The 11,730-nt window shown below is 37.4% G+C and overlaps 1 protein-coding gene across 2 annotated transcripts; it reads right to left on the minus strand.

Moving 5' to 3' along the window:
- Positions 1-329: 329 nt before the first annotated feature.
- Positions 330-10,404, minus strand: LOC132786179 (mucin-2). 2 transcript variants are annotated; one of them, XM_060792637.1, is made up of 6 exons: positions 10,202-10,404; positions 8,303-8,468; positions 2,642-2,752; positions 2,426-2,576; positions 2,242-2,363; positions 330-2,179 (listed from the first exon to the last, which is right to left on the minus strand). In XM_060792637.1, the coding sequence occupies exons 2-6, from the start codon at positions 8,363-8,365 to the stop codon at positions 728-730; spliced, it is 1,899 nt and encodes a 632-aa protein (XP_060648620.1). In that variant the 5' UTR covers positions 8,366-8,468; positions 10,202-10,404; the 3' UTR covers positions 330-727. The 2 variants fall into 2 exon arrangements, with proteins under 2 accessions (XP_060648620.1, XP_060648619.1); XM_060792636.1 differs by having other exon boundaries at positions 9,893-10,404.
- Positions 10,405-11,730: the final 1,326 nt, after the last annotated feature.

Consider the following 11,730-nt stretch of genomic DNA (forward strand, 5'->3'; position numbering starts at 1 on the left):
TTAGAATTTAGTACCATACTATTCAAATAATCTGTTTTACTTTACTAACCTCTGCAAAATAAAGTGAAAATAAATGATTACGTTTAAAATATTGATAATATGCATATGTGCCTAATTTACATAATATAATCAGATATGCGATTCTGAAAGTTTGTCCCACACTCATTCATTTTCAAGTGCATCAACTATGAAATATACTACTTTATTTATGTTAGAGTGTCCCCAACAACTTTTTTGTTTGCACTAAAATACTGTGTCAAAAATTATACTTATCACTTTTGTTAGGCACTCATAATTAGACCATGAATAATAAATTGAAAAGACAACACTTTAGTTTTACACACTATTTAATGCGCATTATTATTACTGTGAATATACAATAAAATTAACATTTAAATGCATGAAAGATGCACCATCCCTCTGCTAGAAGAGGGCGTGGGATGTGGGTTTGTTAAAGTTCCGCTCACAAGTTCGACTTTGCACCGTCCTCAGTAATCGATAACTATCGATTATTGCAATACGAGTTTTTAGTATATTTTCCAGTTCGCATCTCATTTATAGCGACAGCTGATGCATTAGCAGAGTCAGCTGTGAACTTGCGACTGAATCTCGGTGGAGAATCGAACGTGCAAGAGAAGCTTTAGGATGTCGTCTAATACTAGGAGTAGTTGCTGTTTGCTGTTGTAGTTGCTGTGTTGTGGAACTAAATATAAGACATATCGTAAATCTATCTACGCAGGCAGGGCTCGCAGGTGCCGGGCAGCACAAACGATGGATGGCACTCGGGACACTTGGGATTCTCGCCAAACCATTTACCCTTCGTTGAGATCCCAGTGCTGCTGCTGCTACTGCTGGCGCTGTTCGAGCTGCTGCTGCGACGTTCGGGAATCTTCAGCTGAAACGAATTGTACAAATCACCAGCGGCACTCGAGCCAGGTGCGTAGCCAGTGCGTCCGATTTGCTCCAATGGGAATGCGTACTCCGGTATCAGTAGCTGCTTGCGGAGCTGTGTAATGTCCGTGGATGCAGCATTGCCAGTGGCAACCACATCCGAGCGTCGTTGGGCCTTCTCAGTGACCACCACAGAGGGCAGCTCGTTGGTCTTGATGGAACGCGAGCTGGGCAAACGTTTGGTCAGCGAACTCTGGCTGGCCAGATCATTCAGCTTGCTGTTGAAGCTCTCCTGCTTGTGCCCTTTGCTTGTGTAGTCGCCCGTTGTCTCGGGATACTCGCGACCATCGACACCGATTGGTGGATCCAACTTGGGTGGCTCCAGGCCATTGGCGGGCACCTTCCACTCGTAGTAAATGGGCGGACCCTGCGTGGTGGCAATGTCGTGTGGCACAAACTCCACGTAAGGCGGCAACAGATCGTTGAACGGCAGCTCCGCCTTCAACGGCACAACTGGAGGTGCAGCAGTCGTTGAGGGCGTGACCAGGCGGAAGCTCTGCGCTGGCGTTGGCGTACGCGTCTCCAGCGGCACAACAACAGCAGCTGGGCGATAGCTATTTGCTGCTGTGCTCGCTGTGGGCGGCAGCGTGGAGTAGGAGAAAGGCTGGCCGGCAAATGTGGTGGGTCGACTCAAGGGTCGAGCTGTGGTGCTGACCACCACTGCACCACTGACAGTGCCAGTGAAACGCGTGAATGGAGCTGCCGACGAAGTGCGCAATGTTTCGGTTGCTGGCTGCTGCTGCTGCTGCAGTGCATCATCCTGATTGTAGATGGGGTACACAAAAGGTGGCTCGTAGATCTTCGATGGCGGCTTGATGAACTTCACCGGTTTCGTGTCCTTCTTGCCCGCTGCCAGCTCCACCGAGTTAAAGTCCGCCGAAGTGTTGTACCTAGTGCTGTGACTGGTGCCCAAGTCATCCGCATCCTGCTCTGCGATAAAAAACGTGGACTTGCGCTGATGTAGCGCCTCAGTGCGCTTTGTTGTCGAGCTGGGTCTGCGAGTTGTGGTTGTTGTAGTTGTAGTTGTGGTTGTCGTTGTGGTGCTTGGTCTTGGTCTGGCTGTGCTGCTGGTTAGCTCAATCTGTGGCTCATAGGCTGGTGGCAGAATGGTGCGACTTGGCGGCGGAATGCGCCAGCGAGTTTGACCATTTTGGGCCAACTGTGCATCCAGTTTGATGGAACCCTTTGTGCTGTCGTCGCGTATTTGATTTTGACTTGGCGTCAGTTGCTGAGGAAGCCAAGAAGAAGCTAATCAGAAAGAGCATATAACTTACTTGAACTATCGCTTACCTTGTATTGACTTCTAAAGGATTCACCGCCATAATCAGGTGCATAAGGACGATCCAGCAGATCTGGGCGTGGCGTGCGCAGATTGTTCTCCTCATCATTAACAAAGGGTTTATCACGCTGACCTGCAGGTGAGTTTAAACACAATCGTACTTCCACAATTGAGTAACTAATTGAATTGTCTTACCTATTAACAGATTCGCAGCGTAGTTACTCTCCGCCTTGGAGCAGTTGACCATGTACCAGTGATCGCAGATGAGCATGCGCTGCTGGAAGAGCGTCGTGTTCGGGCAAGTGTAACTGAACTGCCTTCCTAGGCCATCGCACATGTGATACACCTAAGAGATGCGAGCGTGATTAGATTGTGAATAACTTGAGCTGCTTGCTGTGTTTGTTTATGCACCTGACAGCCTGTCTCCACGTCCGCATAGTAGCCAGCGGGGCGACCCGAGCACGAGAACGAAGTCTTCTGCATCTGACGTGGGCCACTCGAGACTGTGTTGGCATTTTGGCACTGTGAAAGCAATAAATCGAATTGGTTTTCTACTTAATTGCTATTGATATAGACAAAACTACTATTTCATAATTATATATTTAAATTAATTTTTCTATTTAGTTTTCAATTGGCGTATATGTTTTCTTAGAAACTAAATTTTGGAGCTGATCTTTGTCCAAAAAAGGCAAAGACAAGCGTGTGTTCACCTTGAAAGTGAAATGTGTTTCTAATCAGCTTTGCAATTAATATAATATGTGCTACTTAAAAGTATTGTTATTCCTACAGATTGGTTCTTTTGTGTTTTTTTTTTAAGTTTTCTTTTCAGTTAATCAGTTCTTGGAAATGAGCGAAATATTCGGAATTGATCTTTAGACAAAAAAGGAAAGTACATTGATTTTGCTACCAGTTGTTTATTCAATTTATTGATTGACTCAGATAAACTATTGGATGTGATCTTAAGCGTGTGCATGAAATGTATTTCTAATCAGCAACTTACTTAATATAATATTTATAAATATGACTATTATTATAGATAAGCTCTCTTTTATTTGTTTTATTAGTTTTCCATTCAATTACTCACTTCTAGAAAATCTGAGAAACTTTTAGAACTGATCTTTGAATAAAAAATGAGCTAATATGAGTTGTGGTACTTTTGAATATTGATGAGAGCTTTCATTTCAATTAATCACTTCTTGGAAACTAGAGTATTATTTGACTAAGAAGATTCGGGAATGAAATAATGTTTAACAGCTACTGAATTCATACTTAAATTTAGCTGCATAGTAATATTTATAAGTATTGCTGATATTTTTTCAAGGTGTTTTCTTTTAATTGATCATTTCTTGGAAATCAATGCAACATTTATAATTGACATTTGGACAAAATGGGCAATAATATCCCTTAATAGCTGACAAGGGTATTAATATGCGTTAAATTAATATATCTTAAATATTTCTATTCAATGAATCACTTGCAAAAATTTATAAATATAAACAAATGACCGTGAGAGTGAAATTTTACTATAATCATCGATTACAATTAGAATCTAAAATAAGATGCATTGTAATATGTAGTTATAATTACAGGTACAAATATGACTACTTTATGGAAATCAATGAAATATTTCACCTTGAGAGTAAAATTTGTTTCTAATCAGCGCAGTGCTGATGGTAAGTATTTAATGTGATTCTTCTAAATTTTACTACTTATACACAGCTAGTCTCTTGTTTGGTTGCTGCAAGTTTTCCTGCCTAGAGAATGGACATACGTGGGCTTTCTCAAGCGGAAAAGCTATTAGCGCATCAAAACAAATGATACCCGTGGATGATCAATATCTTTGGCATGAGTACTAAAACGAGTACTCGTTGCTGCCGCCGGCTGTGGTCCGACCAACTGATGAATTGAAGTGATGTCATAACTTGGCACATGCTGCCACGGCTGCTTGCAACACACGTACGTACAACAGACGTTCAATGCGATGCGACCTGCTGCTATTGTGTGAAATGTCAACTTTGTGTACACCTCGAGATCTCTATATATGTATGTGTGTGTATATATAGTATAGACATATGCATGTATGGATGCTTTTTTTGTCTTTTCTTTAATTATATAGAAAAAGTGTTCAGATGTTGTCGCTAGCAGTCGCAAATTATAGCCCAATGACTTATCGAAATCTGCCACTGGGTCTCTCGCCTGCGACGTGTGAAGCTTCCGTGCCGTTCATGCAGAGTCCGTGAAAAATGGCAAAAATATTTTCCCAAGCACTCGAAAAAAAAAAAACAGAAAACAAAACAATATAACAAAACACATATCACACCAAGCACACTCGCCCTACAACTTGGCAAAAACCTTATATAATATTACAAAAACAACACTACAAAAAAATTATTTGCTGGACAAACGATGTTTTTTTCTCTCCTCTCTATAAAACTTGTCTAGAGTTTTTTGCTAATCCCTTTGAATTCCTCAGTTAACTTTCAATTCTCTGTAAATTCCACAAAATATAGTATACTAATGAGCTAATAGACCAGCGGATATTTCTTACAATTTTATAATTTTGACTTTGCCTCAATTCTCAAATGATGACATCTTGTGAGTAAAACATATTTGGCAATTTATGATGCCCCAGATTATGAGAATTAACATTTAAAATGTGTACCAATTTTGTGGTTACATACCCTATAAATAATGTGCTTTTGTAATGGGTGTTTAGGTTTGGGTTTAGTGATCTATTTGCGGATTTAGCAATAGCACAATTTTCTTTTTTGTGGTTTTGTTTTTCAGATATTTGTGGTAAATTTAATAAAAACGCCACCTAGTTTTTTATATAGTTACCCATTTAATGTAATACAAGTTGATTTAAATGATGTGTTTAGTTTGTTTTTAAATAAATTTGTAGCCAATGAATTTAGAAATATATTTCTATTTTGCAAGTGTATATACATAGTATAGTATATTGCATTATAGATACAACACTTATAATGCTTACTGTATATTCCGGTTTCTAGGCGACAAGTAATATATTTTCTGTTGTAGCTATTACTGAACATTATTATTTATTACTACAGCTATTAACGTGAATATTATTTATAGTGAATTCCTTAACTTACATTTATATAGTCAGATTCTTTTTTTTTTAAATCGAAAATTCTTTTCTTTCAATTACATATTTTTACCGTTATGCGGTCATCACAACAAGTACTATAATTTGTCCATTATTTATTAAAAAAATTATACCATTTTTTAGAATTATCTCCATTGCTTACTCGACTATAAGCAGAGATGTCTAAAAGACTGATTTCATACAATTTATTTAAGATTTTCTTGGTCTACCATAAATGTTAATTTGATTTCTCGGTATTTCTACAGTTCATCAGCGATGAACTGGAGCAGTCTCGATTTGTCTTCTGAATGGTTCTCAACACTTTTGTATTGCGGCATTTCGCTTCGCTCGCACACTTTTAAGGCAATGTGATTAGCATTCATTTGAGACAGAGAGACTCTGTGGGCATCACATTGATTTGCATTTGCTGTATAAGGGCATTGTCAGACAATGTTTACGAGCAGAGGCATCCGGTAAATCAGAGAACTCACTCTGGAAGCTGTTTGATTACTTAGTGGGAGCTAAAGGCGAGTGTGCAGAAAGTTCAACCAATTTGACATTCCAAAAAAAAACAGAAAACGAAAATGTTTGCTACTGATGGATAACATGGCGTATACTTGATCTCAAGCTGTGCAAACTTGTTGGCAATTTTAATAGTTAATTGCATTTCATTTGGCCGCTTAACTGTTTACAATTTGACGGAATGTTTTAGTGCTATTTATGTGTTATGTGCCTTGGCCGAGGCGAATGGCCTATTACTCAACTTCATAAATTTAACTTTAACTTTAACTTCAACCTCAACGTTTTTCATTTTCTTTTTCGTTTTTATTTTAATTTCTTGTTTGAAAGCGAAAAGAAGCTGCGAACTTTTTTTTTCCAACCTATTTTAAAAGCTGTTGCTATTGCTGTTGCTGTTATTGTTGTTTGTTAGTGGTGGTGCTGGTGGTGGCGGCGGTGGTGCAAAAGTGTCAGTAAAAAGGTCACTTGGTCAACGTCAGCGACTGCGTCTTTGTTTTAATATGCTTGAAGACCTTTGCTAATATTGTTGTCGTAGTTGCTGTTGTTGTTGTTGTTGTTGCTTTAGCTCTTGCTGTGGCATGTGTGTGAATGAATGAATGGTGGTAGTAGGTGCACTCACATAGACACCCATAGAATAAATTAAAAATGAAACAAAGCGTAAAGAGCGCAAAATTACAACATTTTCCGCCGTTGCTCAAAAGCACTTGGGAAGTGACGCCAAAAGAAGATAAACACGAAGAAGCCGCCAAAAGCTGAAGCTGAAGTCGAAGTCAAAGCAATAGAAGAAACTAAAGTAGAAGAAGTGGATGAAAAACGCTGTCAAAGTTGAAGGGGCCATCGGTATGTCCAGTTGCCACAAGGGGCCAAAGAGGGGGGGCGAATTTTGCAAAATTATAAACAGCATTTTAACGGACAGTTTAATGTGGCAGGCAGGCAGCACATATTGCGGAATGAGAGTAATTAACATAAATGCTCAAAAGTGTTGCCCAAGTGTGTGCAGAAGAAAGTTGAGGGGAGTGAAACTTGAAGTCAGTTCGATGATCAATAAGAATAAAATATTAATTATTTGCTTGTACATGATAAGTTTTGTATAGATAAAAGCGTTTAGCATGCGATTAATTCTCGCAGGAAGACAATGCATCACGGAATATGCTAAATTAAATTATGTGCACAACAAGTTATATCAGATTAAGACACTTCTCAACTATGAATATACCAGCTACCCATAAAGTAGAAGGGTATTATAACTTTGAGCCTACAGCAAATGTATGTTAAAGTATATAGAAAGTTAAAGTAGCGATGTAGACATGTCCGTCTGTCCGTCCGTTGGTATGAACACCTATATCTCAGAGACTATAGAAGATAGAGATATAATTTTTGTAAACAACACTTGATATGTTTGCAAGCAGATAAAGTTTGTTTCAAATTTTTGCCACGCCTACTTTCGTCACCACAAATCGAAAAATATTGAAGAAAAATATTAATTCACGGTATATACATTAAGGACTACAGAATTTATGATTCCTGCTGCTATTGCATGAAAATTATAAAAGTTATTTAAGAAATACTTTGATATGGCAAAAAAATCCTACTGCAATAGGAACTTAGTAGTTTTGGCTGACAATCTGATTTATAATATTAGCTCTATAGTATATTTTTAAGTAAGTACTACACCAAATAGAGCCTTAGGCAAATTTTTATATTTTTGCTATACATGAATTTAGTATATTTTAAAACCGCACTGTCTTGCTCTTATTCAAAATGGGTAGCGGGTATCTCACAGTCGAGCATACTCGACTGTAGCTTTCTTACTTGCTAAAATTTGCAGCTGTCATTTTTAGCTAAGTTTTTCTAAAATTTATTTACTAAATTGCACATCAACTTTAGCATTCGGAAAATTATCAAAAATCCGCAGAATTTGAGTATCGTTTAAATTGATAATAAACAACGGTTATAGCCAACACTTGGCATTAATAACACGATTTGATGTCGCTCTTACAATGTGATAATTGATTGTAAGTAAATGAAATGTTAACGATCTTTTTATTGTGATTGCTTACAATCAGTAAGTGATTTATCTGCTGATGCAAAGCATTTCGAACTTTTGCCCAGATCCGATCGCAAAACAAGGCGAATTGATGAGCGACTCAATGAATTAATCACAGCATACGCGAGCGAGAACAAGTGTGAGACTGTAAGCTATTTGTATATTATTTAAACAATTAATTACTGCAGTCGCTATGGCGAAATAAATACAATGTTTAAATCTTTATATAATTTCAATAAAAATTAATTTGCAATTTGCATTTCTAAGCTCACGTGCCCAAACAACATCAAGAGATGAGTTGCATAGCTTTAAGGTGGATCACAAGTCATAATAGTAATATATAATATATTATAATAGATATATTCATATGCCTCTGGGCTTAAATCCCAAAGAAACTTACCTCACAATCCAAAAATAGCGTGAAGCAGAATAATGCGATACCCAAAATACGAAAATCTTTCATTTTCGTTAGTGTTTCTTCTCTCTTTTCCTTTTTAATTTTTTTTGGCTTCCGAATCAATTGTCAATTTGTTTGGCTGGGCGTTAATTATATTGTGTATATATAACTGAAAGTGTTAAATAAATAGCGTAAGTGCTCGAGATATTGTATAATTGCTGGAAAGCGACTCCCCAATTATGGTTGAATTGTTGTCAATCTTTGCGTAAGTCGATTTACAATACTTTCCACACAAAGCCCTCTTAACAATGGTCGAAGACGACGACGACGCAATTCCATGGTGAAAACAATTTTCGATTTCAATTTGGCCAAGTTCGTAATTAATTGTAATTTAACAACAAAAAGCGAAAAAAAATGTTAACGAAAACAAACACAATTACAATCGTTTGACTGACAGCGAAGCGGCATAAATTGTTGCTATTTTATGGCTGGTAGAATTAGCAACGCATTTGCCGCTCTGCCGATGCTGTTCTTCTTCTGTGTCCGTGCCTCTCAGTCTCTGCCTCTGCCTCGACCTCCACCTACAATTCAATTTTGCAACCTTGCAACTTCGCGCACACACAGAAACACAAACACTGCGAATAGATTAAACTGTTTTCTGTTGTCGTGCAAGCCAAATGCAGTTGTTGCTGCTTTCCAAGCTTTCCAAATAAGCCAAGTTGAACTTTGAACTACATATGAATACCCTGCAAACTGGACTGGATGAGCAAGGGGGTAGCTGCTATTAAAATTTAATTGGCATGAGGTCAGAATGCAGCCTAGTTTATAATTTTGTATTCAACTTATCTTGTCAAATTTTATGAAACAAAGTGACTTTGACTTGATTTCCTTGAGTGACAGCGACCGTAACGAAAGAAGCGAGCGCATTAAAAATTCATTAGATTGAATTACACTACAAATAATCGGATTAACTATTTTTGGGATATTTAATTTGAATATCGATTGGGCGGATGTTTGGGTTATTTAATCTATTTACAAGATCACATTTTTGTGCGTGCAACAATCGATTGGTTGCATCCACAGCGTTGGCTTCTTCGAATAATTGAGGTCCCGTGATTCGATATGGTATTTCCCTGTCTTGACCTTTCTGACAACAAACGGCAAGTTGCAACAAATATTTGATGCAACTTTATCCTCAGCTCGTGATGCTGGCTTCGTTTTTTTATTGCCGTCGTTTTGCTGTTGCAGTTGTTGCCGTGTTTCTTTTTTTTTCGTTTTTTTTTTGTGCCTGGCAGCAAAACCAAACTACAAAGCCTATTTGACATTTTTGCCAGCAAATTTCCACAGAAAGAGCATTTTACGAACTTATAAACCCAAAGCTGCAGTCAAATAGCTGCTGTAGCTATTGCTAATGTTGCAACAACAACAATAACAATTACTGTACCAATTAGCTGGCATTACAGGTTGATTACGACTTTAGCCCATCCATAGTTGGCATTTTTTCTTCTCGTTTTTTGTGTCTAATTGTTGAGAGGAAGTTATTAAGATAGCAAGTTGAGGAGGCAATCAGATTGGATTTTTTTATGGCATTACCTTCGACTTAAAAGTTGGACAACAACAAATTAAGTGCTGAGTAGGTGGGGCTATGAATAATATTCCATATGTTATGTCTGGTTTGTTCTATTACACATCGCTGCTGATCTTTCCCAAAAGATCAAATGTCAGACCGATATAGAAGTTGAAAAACCGAAACAAAGTCAAGAGCACACGCGCCAAATTGATTTTAATCACGATGCCGACGATGTCGATGACGATGACGATGTTGATGTTGATGCTCTGATGTTTTAAGATTCAAGCATCGAACATCTAAAATTCAATTGGCATAAATTATATATTTATTACGGTATGCCATTAACACTTAATGCCTATCGATGCCACACTGTTGCAAGTTTTGCCCGTTCTTGCACTTCAAACGACGCGCGCTTTACTTTTGTTTTTTGTATCTCAATCGCTGTATCTTTCAGTTGTTCAGTTCAATTGTATTTGATTATTTTTTGTTTATTTTTTGTTTGTATTTTTGCCGCTACGGCAACCACATCGAACGACGTCTCAAACAGAACTGATGCCTCTGAATGCACTCAACTTGGCTTAAAATTCACATTAGGCCGCTGGCGAAGTCCGCCCGCTAGACGCAGCACAAAAGAAGCGCCAAGCAATCGTCGTCATCATCAACGCACAGTGGGGCAAGGTTTGCTAAACTTGTAGTAAGATGTGCGCAAAACAGTTAGGTATTTTTTTTATAATATACCAAATCAATAAACAGAAAATATTATTAAATATACCGATAAACCGTAAAAATATAAAAACCCTACAGAAGCATTCGTTTTTTTTTTTCTTATAAAATAATTTCTTGAATTACTTCTGTAATAATACCCTTCTATCTTATGGTTTAAATTAATTAAATTTAAAATAGTTTTTGGTTTTATAACTATTTTCACTTTAAATTAAATATTTGTATTTTAATAATGAAATATATTTTATAAGAAATAAGACTAGATTATTAGAAAAATATATTTTTTTGTGGTCATTTTATTAAAGTCCAGATATATATACATTTATTTATCAATGTTATATTTGTCATGTTTATTTTCGAAAACAAATATTTTTACTCCTATTGATTTAAATAATATTATTGTATTAAGAATATATGAATGTTTGTTTTAATTTGTCCCGAAAATTAACTTTAAGCTACTATTGCTTCATAAAGAAAATAAAGTAGAATTATATACATTTTATACATTTTTCAACTTAAAAGATATGCTCATAAATTAAAATAGAAACTTGAAAAAAAATTAACAACTAATAATTAGATAAAATATGCACACAATTACTATGGTTTTGTGAGTTGAATTGCTGGTAGTTTTGCTATGATTTACGCCCACTGTGCGTCAAACATCTTCGTTAATAGCCGAAGGCAAAGCTGCTGCAAAGTTCGTCTGAATGTTGCCGAGTGGGCAGCACAGTTAGAGCCAACGTCACAGCCAGCCAGATTCAACGTTAGACTCAGAGCCAGAGTTGAGCAGTCAACAAAGCGTTAACATTGCAGCTACAATTTGATTTCCATTTGCAATGTACACAGCACAGCTTAGTTTGGGGGGATTGGGGTTATTAGCGTCGGGTATGCCACCGTTTAGGTTGAACCCTTCACCAAAATGCTGTGTGTTTATTTGCCTAATTTATTGGATCGCCAAACAGTTGGCTAAATAGAGCAATCGAGAAGAGTAGCAACCGCAGATGGAGAGATCCAAGTAAGATTAGAGGCAGCGGATTACGAAAGCCAAAACTCTAGGCACTTCAACAACGAGTACTCCATGCAGTCATCATCTCTGGCGTTGGCGTCGAAGTCAGCTTCGTCTTCAGTTTTCATTTTA

Source organism: Drosophila nasuta, chromosome 2R (genome assembly GCF_023558535.2).
Source record: "Drosophila nasuta strain 15112-1781.00 chromosome 2R, ASM2355853v1, whole genome shotgun sequence".
Classification (NCBI taxonomy): Eukaryota; Metazoa; Arthropoda; class Insecta; order Diptera; family Drosophilidae; genus Drosophila; species Drosophila nasuta.

What these genes read in the sequence shown, in the direction of transcription:
- LOC132786179 (XM_060792637.1), bottom strand. Translation starts at nt 8,365, where the DNA reads ATGAAAGATTTTCGTATTTTGGGTATCGCATTATTCTGCTTCACGCTA. An exon ending in CGCTATTTTTGGATTGTGAG is followed by an intron (nt 2,753 to 8,302) that starts GTAAGTTTCTTT and finishes TTGCTTTCACAG; the next exon opens with TGCCAAAATGCCAACACAGT. An exon ending in CGCTGCGAATCTGTTAATAG is followed by an intron (nt 2,364 to 2,425) that starts GTAAGACAATTC and finishes ACTCACCTGCAG; the next exon opens with GTCAGCGTGATAAACCCTTT.